The following is a 20,650-nucleotide window of genomic DNA, read 5'->3' as shown; positions in this document are numbered from 1 at the left end:
CATCATGTATGGCCGTGCGTGTTCTGTAGCGCCACCTGGTGGATGTGTGAACTGACTTTTGGACGGCATCGTGAACACATGAGTCTGCTTCTTTATGCAAAACTCAATTGTTGATGGTTTCACCACCTCCCCCTCCCCTGAACCACTGTATCCCCTGATGGGTGCAAGGACCCTCCTCTGGTTGCTTGTTCTATTTTTCTTTCTTCTGAAAATTGGTCACCATTTGCTTCCATTGTTTGGGATTTTACTGCAGTGCCTGAGCCTGTGGAGGTCCAGCAGTGTTTTTTTGTGGTCTAAAAAACAACAACTGAGTAACATTTAACTGGCATGAGGGTGAGGTTTTTTTTTTTGGCGAACTATGCCTCTAACGACTGAAAGCACACTCAGCTCCCTGAGATCACTGATCTCAGAGTCATCATCTGTCATCTTCTGTCATCTCAGAGTCATCTTCTGTCATCTCTATCCTGGCTGCCATCTTGCGTGTTGACTAATCTGTGTATCAGCAAACAGAGACCCGTATTGATGTTAACAATCAGGAACGCTGAACTCTGAGTGCTGCTTTGCAAAAGGACTGAAACAAAAAACAACCTTCCGATGGAGTCCCAGGGTTGTGACCCAACATCTCGGAAGCGCAAGAGGGAGGAGTCTCCCGAGACGCCCGCCAAACGTCCTCGGGTGGTTTATGGTGAGTTCACGTAGCAAAACCTCACTGTTTGATCCTGAGAAATGCTTTCATTGTGGCTCTCAGTATCTGGTGGACCTCTTCTGATAGTGGATGTTGTAGTTGTTATTTGGTTGTTGTTATTTTACAGTAACTAAGTAACCTTGCATCTCTGTTTCCAGAGCAAATGCTGCAGGACTCACCTCTGAAGGAGTCCCGTAGCAACGATGCCCCGACTGTGACCGTCTCCTCCTTCCTCCTGTCCTTTAATCGCGGCACAAAGAGGCCACGCGAAGCCTCCAGCTGTGAGCCAGAACCACCAAAGAAGCGCGTGAAGGTGAGAAGGGACAGTTTTGGCTCTGCTGTAACTTTCCCCGCGACTCTTTGTCTCATTGGGAATCTTTGGTATCAACTGGCCAACAATGTCGATGTGTCTGTCTTTGTAGGTTGAAATCCTTCCTCTGCCAGCAAAGCCCAACAATCCAGGGTCCTGGCATCCTGCTGCTGCTTCAGCTCACACCGAGTCAGTACCATGTCCAGGACATTGCCATATTTTTAGCCTTTAATATGCAATGGAGAATTTAACCTTAAATCATTCATCCTAGTTTGCTTCAGTTTCACATTTTATTTCTTGGCACTGTTGTCGATGTCATTTTCGTCAAATTCATGCTCCCTATGTGCTCTCATTTGTGTTTCAGGAAGCTTAACACCAGTGTTCCCAGGCCAGTGGAGTCTGTGTTTACCGTCCGCCGTGAGGAAAACAAGGCAGAGGTCATCGACTTGACCCAGGATGACGAGGAGCTGAACACAGAATTTCCCGAGCTCACAAATTCCATGGAGGCCGAGGTGGACCAGGCACTACAAGGACGTCCTGACGATGTCCTCAGCGAGGGCTTTGGTTTTCAGCTGACTGGGAGAGATCTGAAGACCCTCGGACATCAAAAGTGGCTGAATGATGACATCATCAACTTCTACATGAATATGCTGATGGAGCGCAGCAAGGACGCCAGCCTGCCATCCGTGTATGCATTCAGCACCTTCTTTTATCCACAGCTACTTAAGGGTGGATACACTTCAGTTCGCCGCTGGACCAGAAAGGTGGACATTTTTACGAAGGACATCCTTCTGGTCCCCATTCATCTGGGCAACCATTGGTGTCTTACAGTCGTGGACCTGAGAAAGAAAATCATCGCCCACCTGGATTCCATGGGAGGAAAGCAAAGGGTGCATAAACCTTTATTTAATTACCTGCAGCAGGAACACCTGAGCAGAAGAGGGTCAAAGTTGGACACCTCAGGCTGGTCTCTGCAGTGGAAGAAGAGAAGCAAAATCCCACAGCAGAAAAATTGCTACGACTGCGGGATGTTTACCTGCAAGTACGCGGAGTACATCACAAGAGACAGGCCGATCACCTTCTCCCAGGACAACATCCCGTACTTCAGGAGACGGATGGTGTGGGAGATCGTGAACCGCAAGCTCTTGTGATGCCCATCAGCTCAGCAGCTGCCGCGGTTCAACGACCCTCAACTGAGCCTTCAATTCAGGATGCTGCCGGACCACCAAGCACCGCCTCCCAGTCCTCGACACCAGCATCAGTCCAAAAGGTTCTTATATTCTTTCAAATATCTTGTTATTGATTGTCAGTAATAAGTCAAACACTCACTGTAAAGCTAAACTCTTTATCTTCCTGTACTACAGCACATCTCCATGTCAAGACCCATCCAACAACGGACGCACAGACCACAACTGACCCACCAGGAGCAACGCAAAGACAAAGAGACAACAACAGCAAGACAATACTGGAGAAAAAAAACATAATTCTGGGACCGAGGCTCAAGAACTCAAAGTTTCTGCCATAACTCATCCGAGTGTCTTGAAGTGATAAAGTCAACACCGGTAAATAATTCTAGCTTCTGAAAATAAATAAACTGAAAAAGATGATGGGAAATGAATGAAGTGACTCCTGGTATCTCAAAGCACTCAGAATGTTTTCAAAAACTTAACTTAATTCTGTATTTTACACCACGTCGTTTTGATTCATTATAACTGAAAATGTACTGCATTATCCTGTGTTGTCATGGTGGAGAATTGTGAGGTTACCATACATTCTGTTTGATCTTCATGCGTTTCTCCCTCTTCCAGGAGATACTGAGGCCACTTCAGGATGTGTTTCTGTTCCCTGTTGCTCAGCGGCTCAGGGTCATCTGCCAGGACCAGCGGCATTCGGGCCGTCCCGTCCCCCCGCCCCAGCACAAGCACCAGGCCGACGAGCTGCACACGGTCCTCCAGCCCACCCGGACCCAGCGGCGCATCCTACGGCCCACACGGATCCAGAGGGAGGGTCCTCATACAGGCGGTCCTGTAGTCGCAGGAGGACATTATTAGGGGAATAACGGGGATCAATGAGCGGCTCGACCGCCTGATAAATGTTCTGGAACGTTTCGTGGACAAAATAAATCAATCTGGCTTCATGAATCGTGTAGTAGCTTCTTACCCACTCACACTGTGAAAATGAAATTCTGGCGTGCAATGACGGCTGCCTGGCCGAGATTGGCGTCCATCCCTCCAGCCTCTGCGCATCGATGATCTGCACATTGATGGAGTGGAAACACTTACGATGAGCGTCAGCGTGTTCCTCATGGGACGGCGCTTTTATGGCAACATGAGTGCAGTCATTAGAGAATTCGACATTAGGGAATCCGGCTGCTGCTGCAAATTAATATAGGCCTGTTTGATGATCAGGTCAACCACCCAGGGCATGGCCCGGCTGAGGGTCGACTGACTCACCCTGGAACGATCCGCCATCTCCCGCTGGAAGGCTTTTTGGACGCGATGTATGTGCAGTTGTCAAATAATGTCAGTTACCAAACTTCGCCACAGGGTGTCGCCAACTGACCAAAGTGCAGTTAACGCAAGAATCGGCTTTCCGCACACTTCTACGGCACCTCCGGAGTTTGCGAGAAACAACGCAAGAATCGACGAACTTTTCGTGTTGATACATCTGAACGTGAGCGTCGATCCTTGCGTACGCAAATTTTTCTTGCGTAAAACTCGTTGATACATGAGGCCCCTGGTCCTTCAAAGAGACAGACAGCGAGCCTGCCAGGGCTCGTTTTGAAAGACTCAGGAAGACTGCTGGCCAGGTGCTTCCTGATTAAGGTCCCGCCCACTGTACCTGCAAACACAAGTATTCCTCAGAGTGGTCCAAGAAGAGCAGCAATTTATTAAACTGGTGACTGCATCCATCTCCACTTCAGCCTGCACAGCATTGACCATCACATTTGTCTTGATTTCAGGGTCATCTAGGGGAATTCCTCCAGAACCATCAGGATTTGCAGGCCACTCTTCCTCAGACCCAATGAGAAACTGAGGTCCAGACATCCAGATTTCATTTCTCAACAGTGATTCCACCTTGATACCCCGTGAGGCCAAATCAGCAGGATTACTGGCGGTGTTAACGTATCTCCACTGACATGGATTTGACAGACTGAGTATCAATGAGACCCTGTTCGCAACGAAAGTTCTGAACCTTGAAGTCTCATTCCTGATGTACTTCAATACAGAAGTACTGTCAGTCCAAAACACAGAGTCCTGCAGCTGCATGTGTAGCTCCTTCCTCCACAGCTTATCCATTCTCGCTGCAACCACTGCAGCCGTCAGTTCCATACGAGGGATAGTGATTGGTTTTACCGGAGCCACTCTGGCTTTGCCCATTATGAACGCACAATGCCTTTGCCTGTCGCCATCGTGTAACAACAGGTAAGTCACTGTTCCATAGCCGCTTTCACATGCATCTGCAAAGTGATGTAACTGAGCAGAAATAACTTCCCCGAACTCAACCGGTCGCAGGCATCTTACCACCTTAAAATCTTCAAGCTGACGGAGCTCCTTCAGCCAGTTAGTCCACTCTTGTGCAACTAAGACAGGTATTGCATTGTCCCAACCAAGTTCCTTCCTGCACAAGTCCTGAAGAATTTTCTTGGCAGAAAGAACCACTGGTGCCAAGATACCCAATGGATCGTAAATTGAACTGACCGTGGAAAGAATACCTCTTCTGGTTAAGGGTCGATCTTTGATCATGATCTTAAACTTAAACAGATCTGACTGAACACACCACTGCATGCCCAATGCCCTTTCTACAGGAAGTGAGTCATTGTCCAAGTCCAGATCCTTAACCACCTTTGTTCTTTCTTCTGGAGGTATAGCAGCCAACACTCCACGTCTGTTGCTTATCCATTTTGTGAGCTTAAAGCCCCCTTTTGCACAAAGAGCACACAGGTCCTGATAAAGTGCTACTGCCTCAGCCTCAGAAGCCACCGACACAAGACAGTCGTCGACATAGAAATTGTGCAGGATGGTTTCAATTGCTTTAGGGCTAAAATGCTCCATATTATCCTCTGCTCACTTCCTCAGGGCAAAATTTGCACAACTGGGTGAGGATGTAGCGCCAAACAGATGTACAGTCATTCTGAAATCTTCCAGGTTCTGTTTATGATCTCCATCAGGCCACCAGAGGAATCTCAACAAGTCTGAATCTTGAGCAGGCACCCTAACCTGATGAAACATTGACTCAATATCTGCCATGAGTACAACAGGCTCCTTTCTGAATCTGGTCATAACACCAATCAGAGTGCTGGTAAGATCTGGTCCCTGCAGGAGTTGTGCATTCAATGATCTGCCCTGAAAAGTGGCTCCACAGTCAAACACGACCCTGATTTTTTTCTTTTGGGGGTGGTATACACCATGATGTGGTATATACCATACCTTACCATCACTTCGTTCCAAATCCTCAGCCAGCACCTTCCCAGCAAAGCCTTTAGAAAGCATATCCGTCATGAAAGCAGCATAGTCAGCGTGGAATGAAGCATCTTTATCAAACCTCCTTTTAAGACTCTGAGCTCGCTCAACTGCAACTCTCCTGTTATTTGGCATATTTACATTCCTTTTCTTAAAAGGCAAGCCTATACAATAATGCCCATCCACTAATTTCGCACACTTTGTGACATGCTCCATGAAGCGACCATCCTCTCTTGACAATCCAATCTGCTCATCATGACTACGCTCTGGGAAATCACTCTTAAGCTGCTGCCTCCACAGCTCGTCAAGGCTTGCAACAGAAATCCTATTGACTGTGACATCTGGCCGTCCACAAGTACTTCCCGCTCCAGTAAGAGGTCCATTCACGGTCCATCCCAACATAGTTTTAACAGCATATGGGCCCCCATTTGCACTCCGAACAACCTGCCATGGTTCTAGTGCTTCCGGAACATTAGCTCCAATCAACAGATCAATATCTGAGTCAATCTCCGTTACTTGTATATGCTTCAGATGAGTCCATTTTTCGAGATCTTCATGACGAGGAATATTGCCTCTATGTACTGGGATGTCCCTTTGTGTGAATATATCAGGCAGTTGACAAAACCAATCGCGGTTCAATCCAGATACTTCCAAGTCTGAGACAATGTGGCTTCCAACCACTTTCTCTTGACCCATAGTCCGTAGGAGAATATTTGTTCTTCTACCTCTAAGACCCAGTTTGTTCATTAGTCGCTCTGTGCAAAATGATGCAGAGCTCCCAGGATCCAGGAAGGCATAAGTAATCAGTGTCTCTTGTCCCTTCTTAGACTTGACTTGAACGGGTACAATGGAAAGTGTACAGTTCTCCTCCCCGGCCCCTGTTAGACCACTAGATTGAGCAGAGATCTGAGCGCTGCCCAATGCACTCACAGATTCTCCTATAGTTTGCACTGATTCCTTTTTGTTTTTCCTTTGAATGAATATGAAGTATGCTAGGGTGCTTCAAGCTGCATACTTTACATGAAAGGCGCTTTGTACAATCTTTACTCATATGTCCAATGAGCAGACAGCCAAAACACACACCATGTTCCTTTAAGAAAGCAATTTTCTCGTTGTGTGCCTTTTTTCCCAGTTGAAAGCACAGCTCCAGTGTATATCCATCACCACAAAACAGACAAACCTTGGCTCCAGCTGAGCTCCTCTCATTCATTTTCCTGTTTCCGGGCTCCTTCTTCCTTTCAACTCTGGCAACAGTGGTAGCAAAGCTACTTCCCTCTACCCTTGAACGGGATTCAAATTTTGGTCTCCTTGTATCTTTGGTTGCTATTTGAGAAGTATCCTGTATATCTCCAAATAGTGGATCACCAGCAATTCTCACTTGTCTTTCAATAAAGTTGACTATATTGCTGAAAGTAGCTCTGTAGCCATTTCTTTCCTGCCATTCACAGGCTACAGTTCTCCATTTGTCCCTGAGTTTGTAAGGCAACTTTTTTATGATGTTTAGCATGTTGCTTGGCATGTCCAACTCACGCATGTATTCAACTTCTGTCATTGCGTTACAACAGCCTCTCAGAAAAAGACTGTAAGCCTGCAGAGCTTTCACATCCTCTGACTTTATTGGTGGCCATGAAAGAGCCTTTTCCATGTAGGCTGAAGCAATACTATATGCATTACCAAAATGCTCATGAAGCAGCTTCTTAGCGTTGGCATATCCTACATCATGGGCCATATGCTGACAGCTCCTGACAAGTTCCCTAGGCTGCCCTCTGGTGTATTGTTCAAGGAAATATAAGCAGTCTTTAGGGTTGTCAGACTTCTGTTCAATGCTGTGTTCGAAGGCCCCAATAAAAAGGTGTGATATTGCAGGGGATCACCATCAAAAAGCTGAATGTCTCTTTTAGGCAGATAAAGAGATTGTTGCTGAACCAACAAAGATGTTATTTCATTTTGCTTTTGCAATACAGCATCTATGTCACCCTGCTCACTGCTGTTTTGTGTTTGCTTGTTATGGTTTGGTGGTAATGCCGCAGGATGCTTGCTTTGGTCCTGAAAAGGTTGAGCTGAAGATTTAGGCACAAATGGAACTGCATCCGCCCTCAGTGATTGCTTTTCCCTTTGTCCCTTTTCAAAATAAGAGTTCATGCCATTAGATTTCACTGATGTCCTACTTGCAACAACAGATCCTCCAGTGCCCTTTAGCATGCTCACTTTAGCCATTGATGCAGCTATTTCCATTTCAAGCTCAAGTTCTTCCTTTTTTTTTCCTTAGTTGTTCCTCCGAAGCGTGTTTGTCCTTAAACATCCGTTGTCTCACAATGAGAGCAGCCATGTCAGCTTCAGCTGCAATGCGTACTGAAGTTATCGAGCCACTGGTCCTACTTCCAGTAACACTCCTTTTTGCAGACCTTACACTTCCTACCTGTGACACACTGTCACTTGGTTTAATTTCATCTTGTATGACAGAGCTTTTACCATCTTGCGAATGATTTGAAATACAAGACTCATTTTCATCCTGATGTGGCAGACACCCTTTAATTGGCCCTTCAGCCGGCTCTGGCTGGTCATGAATTTTGTTCATTTGTGTTTCAGCTTCAAACAACCAACACTTTACATCCTCAATAAATTCATTGCATGTGAGTACATTGGCAAACCATTCATTTTGTTTTCTCTGTTCCTCTTCAGGAAGTAGAAATGTCACAGACTCATGTGACTTGGTGGCTTGTTCAACCATTTGAATCAGGTTATCGCATTGATATCGCACTTGTTTGGCATTATCATCCTTTTCCATGAGAACCTTTATTGTTTTTATAAGATCTTTTATTTTCCGTACATTTGCTTGGCGCTCTTTCTGAAGCGTTTCAATTTTATTTGCCAAAGCCTTGGCTGTGAGTTTGCTTTCCCTCTTATGTTCATTCATATTTAAACCATTGACATCAGAACTTGACCTTGATCCACTCATTGCAATTTTCCAGTAATGACAAAAAACACATCCACAGATCCAAAAAACCAGTCAACTTTGTAATCAATCCCCTGATGCAAACATTCCATTGCTAATTGCACAGACACATCCAAAATCATCAGCACCAAACACCAGCAAATAACATGTCCCCAATGGACGAGCGGCAGTAACTTTTATTGTGTTCAAACAAAACAACAACCATAGAAAGAACACAAAGTTACTACATACCGCTTCTGTTGCTTAGTTGGTTGCTGTGAGGCTTTCCTTCTCATAGCAGTCAGGTTGATTGAGTAAAGAGCCCTCCAGTGGAGCAGTGGTTCTAGCTTTTCAGTGTTTCCTCTGAAATCTAAAGTGCTCCAGGTGAATCCAAGAAATCCGTGAGGAATATGCAGTTTCTCACCAGGAATCACATTTGGATAACCAAGAAAGGAAGCTTCTGTTGACTAGAGTATTGCGGCAAAAATTCTAAAAAAAGGGGAGGCCGCGAGGGGCTAAACAATGGGAGACAGTTGCATGACTCGCTGATAGTAAAAAGGAATTAAGTTCCACTCCAAAAAGGGTTAGGTCTGAACATTTAATCTTCTTACTTACAATTCACATCTGATGTTGCTACTGAGTGACATTGTATTACTAAAGTGCGGTCAACAGAAGATATCCTCTCCCATGCTCACCCCCTCTGTCTCTGTGCATGCCCACATAGAGCCCAGGTGAACTGGTTAAGCAATTACCTGCTGTGGCACAGATGGAATCTCCGCCCACACCCAGTGAACACACCCTTAGTGCAATGAATAGACTTACATGTATGGCTCCTACAACAAGGAACAGCAGGGGGCTGTCGCAATCTACAAAGATTGGTAAAGGCTGCATACATTTGGGTGAATAAACGTTTCAGGAGGGCTGCACGGTGGGGCAGTGGTTAGCATTGTGGCCTCACAGCAAGAAGGTTCTGGATTCGAGTCCCGGCTCGTACCGGCTCGGGCGCGGGATCTTTCTGTATGGAGTCTGCATGTTCTCCCCATGCCTGCGTGGGTTCTCTCCGGGGACTCCGGCTTCCTCCCACCGTCCAAAGACATGCAATTTGGGGACTAGGCTGATTGATACTCTAAATTGACCGTAGGTATGAATGTGAGTGTGAATGCCTGTGTCTGTGTGTTGGCCCTGCGATGGACTGGCGACCTGTCCAGGGTGTACCCCGCCTCTTGCCCGTAGATGCTGGGATAGGCTCCGGCCCCCCGCGACCCTTACTAGTAAGGAATAAGCGGAAAATGACGACGGATGGAACCTTTCAGGAAATTGTGGCCTCCACTTCGTAAGGTGGCGCTGTGGGGGAAAAGAAAAAAACGTGTCCCAGAAATCGGTCCTGAAAATGCGCTCCCGGAAGTGCAGCTTCCGGCTCTGCAGATCCGTACTCAGGTTCCACCGCCGTCTCACGGACGAGAGCCGGCTCGCTGTTGCTTGAAGTTTTCCAGCGCTCAAAATGTTTTTCAGAGATGTACTTGGAACATTGCAACAGTCCTGTCGCTAGGTGGCAGCAGCAACCCCCTGAAGTTGCCTGCTATTGTTTCCATTCGTCAAATACGAGTTTTGGTCAAATGAGCCGAAATCGTGTTATGTTTTCAATTTAAAATGTATTTCTGCTACTTTTTTCCCTTCATTTGTTAAGCCTCTGTCCTCAGCGTGCGCTTTAGAAACATTTTGATCTCGTTAACAACATCAGTAATCCGAGTTTAACCTCAACATTTTCTCTCACCTTTAGTATTCATAAAGCGTAATTTTATTGTGGTTGTTTTTACTGACGTAGTCAAGTAGGTTTCCGCCAGAAGTTGTGCTAGCGAGCCCGTGTGTGGTTTCGGATGTTGGTGTTGTTTGGGGTCGAGGAGGCAGAGCCGTCATCTTCGCTAGCTAACAGTCTCGCATTAGCCACTGTTTTGTCATGTCACTTCAGATGACCTGAAGAATAAAGACAAACAGGGCAAGAAGCCTGTGAAGGAGGCACAGAGCAATGACAAGTATGTGGTTTATCTCCAAGTCTGTCAGGGGACAGGTTTAAGTGTCAATTTCTGTTAACCTGTGTGTTTGTGTGTGTGTGTGTGTGTGTGTGTGTGTGTGTGTGGCCCAGGAGTGACCAGTGACAGTGACGGTGAAAACCCAGAGAGGAAAAAAACTACAGGAGCAACTCATGGGTGAGTGAGAATGCATGGATATGGAAGCCAGCAGATTCCAGTACTGGTAGTCGTACTAATGCAGGGACAAGGGAAGTTCTAAAGTTTTATTCGTAGGAACATGTCTACAGAAGAGTTAACCTGTGTGTGTGTGTGTGTGTGTGTGCGTGTGTGTGTGTGTGTGCGCGCGCGCGCGCATGTCTGCAGAAGAGAGTTGTGAATCTGTTGCTACCTGCGTGTGTAGGTGCTATTGTAATGGAGAAGCCCAATGTCAGGTGGAATGATGTGGCTGGACTGGAGGGAGCCAAGGAAGCTCTGAAGGAAGCCGTCATCCTGCCCGTCAAATTCCCTCACCTCTTTACAGGTACTGTTGCACTTTGAAGCTAGAATGCAGGTTTGAAAATATTGTTAAAGTGAAGGAGAAATCCTCAGTCTTTTTGGTTGTCATCCATTGCTAAACTTTTGCTAAAAATCACCAAAGTCAATATTTATTTATTAACGATGAATCAAACTTCTATGTTTGATATGAAAGTATCACTCCTGTCGTGAAGCCCTCCAGCTCCCTCGCTGCAGACACACAGCAGCAAACACACACAAAGTATTTGTTGAGTGTTGAGACCCAAACAGAAAGAAAAGAATCTTAAATTAGTGTTCATCAACTGGACAGAAGCACGACTCCAAATGTCACAGGAGACTAAAGCTTTATGATCAAATCATCATCAATAGGTTCAGACCCTGGGTCCTCGTGTGTGTGTGTGTGTGTGTCTACAACCACCTTTGCTCTTGTGCATCATTGTGCTGACAGGTTGTGTTTACAAGAGAAAACATCCATTGATAAAAGAACGAGTCTAATATCTACATGTGGACGAGATACACGCCTGTGGTTTCAGCAGGCCACCGGCTCTTATGAACACACACTCTCTCTTTTACCCCTCCTACTCTACTCGCTCTCGCCCCGCTCACTGCTGCTCTTTGCTCCCTCCTCCAGGCTGCACGTGGAACAGACAAGATGTTCGGTTGACGCTGCACTATGAGAAGGGCTTCACTGTGACGAGAGAGCCAGCCGACCCAGCCGGGGGCGCCGTGCTCTTCAGATACCCCTACGAGAAGCTCAAAATGTCTGCAGACGACGGAATACGCAACCTTTACCTTGACTTTGGGGGCCCAGAGGGAGAAATGGTAAACTGCGACAGATTGTCTTTTCAGAGTAAAGGTGTTTAATGATATCTCTTTATGTGCCAATGTAACAAATTTCTAGGGCTGTAATCAACCAAAGAAATTCTCGGTCGACTGAAGCCCTCAAATTTCGACTAAAAATCGACTAATTTTATATATTAATACTATACTGTGTCAACTGTCAGCACAAAACCGGTTTAGGAATATTTAGACAATTGTTTTTGTCACGTTATAATAACTGACCGACACCATCATTTGTCCTGCGCACAGAGCGAGACTGAACACAGGCAAGGCAAGGCAAGGCAAGGCAATTTTATTTGTAGAGCCCGTTTTCACCACCAGTTTGTCTCAACGGGCTTCACATGGCATCATAACAACATCCTCTGCCCTTAGACCCTCACATCGACTGAGGAAAAACTCCATAGAAAACCCTTTTAACAGGGAAAAATCTGAGAAACCTCAGGGTGAGCAACAGAGGAGGGATCCCTCACCCAGGACGGACAGACGTGCAGTAGATGTTGCTACAGACAAGAAAACAGTTTACAGTGCAGAATGTGAGAAACATGGAAATGTTAATAACAGCTGAAGAAGGAAGCTTCTGGAAGGGGAGGCAGGGAGAGCAAGCCAGCTTGATGGGGGACTGCATGGCAGACTGGTTCATGGAAGGGGAGCGCAGGCCGGTGTAACAGTAGGGAATAAGGGGGGGGGGGGGGCGATGCAGGCGGCGGTTGGGGCTCTGGTGGATCTGTGGAAACACAGAGAGACCAAGACACCAAGGCCAAACTGCAAAGTGCAACAAGTAGTGGTAGTGACAGTTCCAAAAATGTGCAGGGAGGAGAGGAGGAGAGAGGGGGAGAGGAGAGGAGAGGAGAGGAGAGGAGGGAAGGGCTCCATGTAACCTGATGTGTCCCCCAGCAGTCTAAGCCTGTAGCAGCATAGCTATCAATGGTTCAGAGCTACCTGAACCAGTCCTAACTGAAGGCTCTGTCATCGAGGAAGGTCTTAAGCCTGGACTTAAACGTAGTTAAAGTGTCTGCCTCTCTGACCCATGGAGAGAGCTGGTTCCACAGTAAAGGAGCCCGGTAACTAAAGGCTCTACCTCCCAGTCTGTTTTTATTGATACTGGGAATCACTAAAAGACCTGCATTCTGGGAGCGGAGTGCTCTGGTCGGACAGTAGGGACTAATGAGCTCTTTCAAATAGGATGGAGCTTTATCATTGAGAGCCTTAGCAGAAGGACTTTGAAGTCGATTCTAGATCCTACAGGAAGCCAGTGGAGCGAAGCTAAAGTGGGAGAGATGTGTTCTCTCTTCTTAACTCCCGTCAAAACCCTTGCTGCAGCGTTCTGGACCAGCTGGAGACTCTTTAGAGAGTATTTAGGACATCCTGACAGGAGAGAGTTGCAGTAGTCCAGCCGAGAAGTGATAAATGCATGCACCAGTTTTTCAGCATCACTATGGGAAAGGATATTCCTAATCTTAGCGATACTTTGCAGATGGAAGAAGGCGGTCCTAGTCACATGCTTTATGTGGGAGCTGAGGGAAAGGTCCTGGTCAAAAATGACCCCAAGGTTCCTTGCAGTTGTACTCGGAGTTAGGGTGATGCCATCTAGAGTAGAGATCCGATTCAAGAGTGTGTCCCTGTGGTGTTTAGGTCCAAAAATGATTACCTCAGTTTTATCTGAATTGAGCATTAAGAAGTTAGAGGACATCCAGGATTTAATGTCTTTCAGGCAGTCTTGCAGATGAGTAAGCTGGCCTGTGTCGTCTGGCTCCATCGACAAGTAAAGTTGTGTGTCATCTGCATAACAGTGGAAGTTGATCGAGTGCTTCCGGATTATGTCACCTAATGGGAGCATGGGAGCAACACAGGAGCTCGGCATCGCGGCTGAGACACAAATAGACTTTTAACTTAAAGCTTTACTCTTGAACACAAAAGGCAAGTCAACTGTAAGAATTTTTACAATTAAAACAAAAACGATTCTTAGACTCAAACATTGAAATGTCAATTCTGGTATGTTCATATACTCAAAACTGATGGGGCAACCTAAGGTGGACAAGTTAAATTTCCGTTTTTAGGTGATACACCGTTGTGTTTGCAGTGGAGCTGTGATATGCAAACTGTTGTTTGCAAACTTTGCATTTGACTTTTTTTTTTTTCCATGATCTATTTTCGTGAAATGCTGCCACACTGCAGATGTCTTTGACCTGAGGTGGGGTGAGTGAGCTTGGCGAGCGAGTGATTGAGCGAGCGGTAAAAACTGCATGACCCTCCACCTTCATGCACCACCTGAGTACCTGCACCAGTGATTATAAAGAAAATGCTACACTGCCACCCGTGGAGACCTGACGAAAACCCAAGAGACAAACAAATAAAGAGATGTGGCTCCTGTACACCGGCCCCTAATTGTGATGATAGAACAACTATACCAAGCAATAAAGGAGTCACAAAGCAACCTAATCTTCGGTCTTCCTCCGTCTGAGTCAAGATCCTCCAACACATGCGACTCAAAGATGGGTCATGACCTTTCCACTGCCTCCTGAAGGAAGAAGAGCTTGGATATGGGCCGCTCCAAATGCCCTGTCTTTGTCTTCAACTGTACTGCACGAACAAGTCCTTTCTTGTTCGGGTAAGTCTTTGTTGTTGTCATGGATCAAACAGCTCCTTGTGGTTCATGGATTATGGGAAGAGTAACAATGTCTCCAATCATTAAACTTTTCTGAGGCTTTATCCATTTTTGCCGTTCCTGCAGTAGTGGCAAATATTCCCTCATCCACCTCTTCCAAAACAGATCTGAAAGGTATTGAACCTGCTTCCATCTTCTCTTAATGTAAACATCATCCTTTTGAAAGAGGCTAGGAGCAAGAGTGGGTTTACCTTTGAGCAAAAGAATATGATTTGGAGTGAGAGCTTCCAAGTCATTGACATCATCAGAGACCTTGGTTAGAGGGCGTCATTGAGAATAGCCTCCACTTCACACAGGATAGTACGCAGGCTTTCATCAGTCAAGGATTGCTGTCGCAGAACAGAAAACAAGACCTTTCTAACCATCCTGACGAGTCGCTTCCACACACCGCCATGATGGGAGGCAGAACATCCAATCAATTCCCTTCTGCAGGAGAGCACCTTTAATCTTGCTATGGTCTACGGCAGCCAAGGCTTCTCTTAACTCTCGGGCTGCTCCGACAAAATTTGTGCCATTGTCTGACCTCAACCTGGACACTGGACCTTTGCAACACACAAATCTTCGTATGGCGTTGATGCAGGAGTCTGTGTCTAGACAATCTGCAACCTCCAAATATTCACCTGCTTGCCATGCAGGTGAATATCACTCCGTACCTTTTGACCAAAGCACGTTCTCTCTTGACCTCAATGGGCCCGAAGTAGTCCACTCCTACATTGGTGAAAAAAGACGGGTCCGGAATGATTCTCTCCTTCTTCTTCTTTTGGTGTCATTGTTGATGTACTTCAACACAGTCTGACTGTCAGTCCAGAAGCAGGACTCCTCCAACTGCAACGACAGCTCTTTCACTGAGCATGTTGTCAACTTTAACTGCAAGCACAGCAGCAGTAAGTTCATGGCGAGGGATTGTTGTTCTTTTTAACGGTGCAACTCTAGCTTTGCCCAGCATGAATGCAAGATGTGTCCATTTCTCCTGGTTCTCCAACCTCACACAGGACACTGTGCTGTAACCACGGTCGCTAGCATCCCCAAAATGTTGTAACTGTGCTAATGTGTGGGTTCTCCAAAATCTTTTGGTTTGATGCAGCGATCTACCTTAAACTCCACCACTTTCTCCAGATCAAACAGCCCTTCTGCCCATTGCTGTGAGAATGTGGGGGGTAAAGGATCATCCCATGACATGCCTTCCCGACACATTTCCTGCAGCATCATCTTTGGCAACAGGGTGAGTGGTGACAAAAATCCTAATGGGTCATAGATGGAACTGACAATCGCAAGAATACCTCTTCTGGTATGTGGTCTCTTCCACCTCAGGCTTGAATGTAAAAGTGTCACTCTCAGCACACCAACTCAACCCAAGTGCCATCTTCACTGGCAAGTCATCTTGTTCCAAGCAAAGCTGCCTGGTTGTTTTGGACCGCTTCACCTCTAGAATAGATGACAACACCTTTCGACTGTTGCTGGTCCGCTTTACCAGCTGAAATCCTCCCTTTGCACAAATGTCAACAAGATCAATAACCAGTGGCAGTGCATCCTCTTCTGTGGGCAGGGATTTCAAACAATCGTCCGCATAAAAGTTGTTGTAAATAGTGTCAGTCACCTCCACTTTGAAGTCGTCCTTCTTGCCTGTGCAGTCCTCCTCAAAGCATAGTTGGCACAACTTGGTGATGAAACTGCTCCAAAGATGTGCACTCACATTCTGTGTTCCACTGGACTCTGTGACGTATCTCCTCTTGGCCACCAGAAGAAGCGCAGAAATCCATGTGCTTCTCTGACACCCTCACCTGGTGGAACATAGCTTGGATTTCTGTCATCAGAGCAACGTCCTCCTGTCTGAACCTTGTTAAAACACCAAAGAGAGAATTAGTGAGGTCAGGACCTTGCAAAAGCTGACAGTTTAAAGAGGTTCCTCTAAATCCTGCTCCACAATCAAAGACCACTCGTAAGGTTTTCTTCTTTGGGTGATAGACTCTGTAATGAGGGAGATACCACACCTTTCCCTCTCTGCCTTCCAACTGGCCTTGAGGAACCACCTCTGCATATCCACTGTCAATCATTTCAGTAAGAAACGCTATGTACTCCTCCTGATAGCTCTTATTCCTTTCAAACTTCCTCTTGAGACTTTGACTGCGTTACTCAACGATGCACCTGTTGTTCGGCATGGTGATGTCATCCACTTTGAAGGGCGAGTCCATGCAATGACGACCTTCCTGTCTGCAAATGGACCTTTCCATGATCTTCATGAATCTCAGATCCTGCCTTGACATCTCCTGCTTTCCCTCCATGATTTTCTCACTGAAGTCCTGGTTATACTGAGAAACCAACAGCTCCTCCAGTCTGACGATGGATATCCTATTGGCATATATGGTCGAACAGCTTCTCTGACAACCATTATTACCCCTTAAAGGTCTGTTGATGACCCGCCCCAAGAGGGTCTTCACGGCGTAAGGTCCATCACCTTTGCTGTTGATTATTTCCCATGGCTCCATGAGTTTTATTGCATTCGTCCCAATCAAGATTTCCACATCAGCTTCCAGTTCTGGGATCCTAATATCTTTCAGGTATTCCCATCTCTCAATATCTTGTTGAGTTGGAATGTTGTTCTTTGACACAGGAATTGTCTCTTGTGTGAATGTCTCTGGGAGCTCTACAAATAGGTTATGATCCAGCCCTGACACCTCCAGCCCTGTAAGAATCGGACTTTCAACCACTTTTTCTTGGCCCATGGTGCGCAACATTATGCAAGTCTTTGTGCCCTGTAGATTCAACTTCTTCATGCAACTGGTGGTACAAAAGGTGGCTGTACTTCCAGGACCTAAGAAGGCATAGGTCTGTAACACCTTCTCTCCTTTCACAGACTTCAACTGCACAGGAATGATGGAACGAGTACAGTCTTGGTCTCCGGCCCAAGTACAAACACCTGCTTGCAGGGAGACAAGTGCACTACTCACTGGTTTTTCTTGAGGTTTGTTGCCTTTGTCTTCATTGTGAATGAGCAGAATAGTGGGGTGCTTTAGATTGCATTCATCACATGACAGACGACTTCTGCATTCCTTGCTCATATGGCTGACCTTTAAACATCCAGATCAGATTCCCTCGTCTCTCAAAAAATTAATTTTCTCCCTATGAGGAATTTTCTTCAGGTTTGAACATCTGGATAGTAGATGTGGTTCTTTGCAATCAAGACAGGCTTCTTTTGACAGCTCTTTAGATGTTATGGACTGCCTTTGCATCTTGTTCGCTGTGGGCTTAGGAGGTGCATCGTGGTTGTTAACTGCAACGGTTGTTGCAAAGCTGCTTCCTTTGATGTTGCTCCTTGTTAGCTGCTTGCTCCTGTTAACAGACTGAGTTGATGTGCTTGGACGTGGATCTGAAATATCACCAAAGTGGGGATGAGACAAGATCTTGACTTGATTCTCCAGAAAGCTCACCGTATCCGGAAATGTGGCTCTGGAGCCTCGTCGTTCTTGAATGTCACAGGCTGCAGACCTCCATCTTTCCCTTCGTTTGTATGGCCACTTCATGATGACATTCCTTATGTTGCTTTGAATATTCAACTCCTCCATGTACTGTATCTCAGTCAGAGCATTGCAGCATCGTTTGAGGAACAGAGCAAATTCATTCAACGCCTGAACGTCCTCTGTCTTAACAGCAGGCCATGCAAATATTTTGTCCATATGGGCTGTTGCGATCTGGTAAGATGGATTGTTATCTGTGAAACAGGGGTGCTTTGAATGCCCCCCCATTAGCACTTGGTACTTTCCTCCTGATGAAATTAACGTGGCAAAAAAACTGACCAATCACAATTTTGGTCGAACCAGAACGTATTGACTAATAAATCGACCAGTGGACTGGGAGATTACAGCCCTACAAATTTCCTGTCTGTTGTGATGCTGGTAGTTTAGTCTGTTGAAATCAACAAATGTAAAGCTTTGGAGTAACGTTTCTATGTGTGTGTATAATTTTAAAAATGCATGACTTGACAGCCATATTTTTTTTATTTGCCTGGGTTTAGTTTAGGGCTTCGTCTGCCAGTAAATGGAGCCAAAGCAGAATCCATAAAATCCTTCCCATTTAAGCATGTTGGTGGATCTCTCATCACCCAAAATATTTACATTCTCTCATCTCTCTCTTTTCCTGTCACAACCACCGGGCCATGACCTTCCTCTAACTCCTCCCCCTCTCCGTCCTTTCAGGTATTTGACCTCCACTCCGGTCCAAAGCCGGTGGTGTTTGTCCTCCACTCCTTCCTGTCTGCCAAGCTCACCCGCATGGGTCTGCTGACGTGAAGGAACCAACAGCGGGGCCAACGAGAGGTCGCCTTTGAGCCCTGGGGGGTGGGGGTGGGAGGGGTGCTTCCAGAATGCTAATAATGGGGGTCGAGCTATTATTTCTTCTTATGTTCTGTATCTGTCCGTTCAAGGCTACAGTTTGGCCAGAGGTGGCGCCACCGGATGATGTAACCACCAAGTTCTTTTGTCTGGAAAATGTGCCTTCTCTCCTCCATCTTTCCTTACAGCTATTTGATAGCAGGGTCAAGCGAGCAGTGGCACTGTGTGTGAGGTTCTGGGGTGTTTAGAAAAGAGTGACAAGGTGATAAAATGAATAGATAGCTATTGCAATAAAAAAACTGCTTTTTTAAAGCTATGAGTCATGACTCGCTGCGTTAAACGAGAAGAAGACCTTTATTTCCTTAAAACATCAGACGTACCTGAGAGGTTGGAGTTAAATTTGAGTTATTTGATGCAAACCCCACTTTTCTAACACTTGTCATGTTCCTCATGTTTCTCCAGCCCGCTGTGCAGGTTTGATTGTCTGAACTCCTCCAAGCTCGGCCGTCCGTCTCTGAACTCGATGCACTCGTTTTCAAACCCCTTTATACTTGTGAATGTACATGTCCTCATCCACACGACTTTTCTTTTTTTTTTTTGAAGCATCCGTTCTCATTTGTTCTGGAACTGTTGCTATATCTTGTCTATGCAAAGCAAAGCTTCAAAGAAGGGGTTTTTGAACCAAAGGTTATACCTGTGGCAGCTTGTGTTTAAAACAATCATTAAACTGAAAAAAAAAGAAAATGGTCTAATGCAAAATATTTTAGACTTCCTTTTAAGATACAGTATACAATGTACCATACCGATGTAATAGTCTCAAGTGTAAATACCTACCAATAAATCAGTTACAATTTAAAGTTTGTGTCTTTATTTTGTTGTGTTATTGAGTAATTTTCAACCACTTTTCAGCAACATAATGTATGGTCGGTGCGTGTTCTGTAGCGCCACCTGGTGGATGTGTGAACTGACTTTTGGACCGCAGAGTGAACATTCTTTTTAAAAAAACGTTTTTATTAGATAGTTGGTAAAGTCAATACACATTTTGGTTTTGCAGGAGTAAAACAGAACATTTTACAAACAAGCGGCATCTCGTCAGCACAGCTCGGTCGTACTCACACAGAAATCAATCAGTCAGTACATTCCACAAAGAAAATATATAAATATATATACAAAAAAAGACATTCTGCAATTACAACAAATATTCACATAGAAAAAAAAATAGCAATAATAAATAAATGAATGAATACCGTAATATGTGGAGAGTTGTATTATTCTAATTTTCACTGTTATGCTGACGACACACTGCTGTACTTATCAATGCATCCACATGAAATAAATCAGCTGACTAAACTGGAGGCCTGTCTCAAGGAGATAAAAACTTGGATGACCCATAATTTCCTTCTATTATACTCTGATAAAACTGAAGTCATTGTCCTGGGCCCAAAACATCTTAGAGACACCCTATCTAATGAGATAGGTACCCTGGAAGGCATTACCTTGGCCCCCAGCACGACCGTAAGGAACCTGGGAGTTCTCTTTGATCAGGATCTGTCCTTTCATGCCCACATTAAGCAAATTTCTAGGACTGCTTTCTTTCATTTACGAAACATTGCTAGGATCAGACACATCCTGTCTCAAAAGGATGCAGAAAAACTAGTCCATGCCCTTGTCACTTCCAGGCTGGATTACTGCTACTCCCTCCTGTCAGGCTGCACCAGTAGGTCCCTGAAGACTCTCCAGCTGGTCCAGGGTTACTGGAGGTTCCTAGAGTTTCTAAAAGTAGAATGGGAGCCAGAGCCTTCAGCTATCAGGCTCCCCTCCTGTGGAACCGTCTCCCAGTTTCAGTCTGGGATGCAGACACCCTCTCGACCTTTAAGACCA

The 20,650-nt window shown here is 45.7% G+C and overlaps 2 protein-coding genes and 1 long non-coding RNA gene across 3 annotated transcripts; 2 read left to right on the top strand and 1 right to left on the bottom strand.

Moving 5' to 3' along the window:
* The first annotated feature begins 75 nt into the window (after positions 1-75).
* LOC147258644 (sentrin-specific protease 1-like) lies at positions 76-3,104 on the top strand. The gene is made up of 6 exons (XM_086208593.1): positions 76-685; positions 844-998; positions 1,108-1,184; positions 1,360-2,265; positions 2,360-2,557; positions 2,804-3,104. Exons 1-4 carry the CDS (start codon positions 595-597, stop codon positions 2,144-2,146), a joined length of 1,110 nt encoding a protein of 369 aa, XP_086064719.1. The 5' UTR covers positions 76-594; the 3' UTR covers positions 2,147-2,265; positions 2,360-2,557; positions 2,804-3,104.
* LOC147258643 (uncharacterized) lies at positions 2,430-9,088 on the bottom strand. The gene is made up of 3 exons (XR_015117009.1): positions 8,646-9,088; positions 3,156-3,248; positions 2,430-3,020 (listed from the first exon to the last, which is right to left on the bottom strand). It is a non-coding gene; the product is annotated as an uncharacterized LOC147258643 (long non-coding RNA).
* An 846-nt stretch (positions 9,089-9,934) lies between these two features.
* Positions 9,935-18,769, top strand: LOC147258642 (beta-2-syntrophin-like). Its single transcript, XM_086207745.1, has 5 exons — positions 9,935-10,426; positions 10,537-10,600; positions 10,824-10,943; positions 11,568-11,758; positions 18,635-18,769. Exons 2-5 carry the CDS (start codon positions 10,597-10,599, stop codon positions 18,725-18,727), a joined length of 408 nt encoding a protein of 135 aa, XP_086063871.1. The 5' UTR covers positions 9,935-10,426; positions 10,537-10,596; the 3' UTR covers positions 18,728-18,769.
* The last annotated feature ends 1,881 nt before the right edge of the window (positions 18,770-20,650 follow it).

The sequence above is a fragment of the Aulostomus chinensis genome, chromosome 7, assembly GCF_037954235.1.
Source record: "Aulostomus chinensis isolate RoL2024-O1b breed Wild chromosome 7, RoL_Achi_v1.0, whole genome shotgun sequence".
NCBI lineage: Eukaryota > Metazoa > Chordata > Actinopteri > Syngnathiformes > Aulostomidae > Aulostomus > Aulostomus chinensis.
This window is presented reverse-complemented; position numbering and strand designations above follow the sequence as displayed.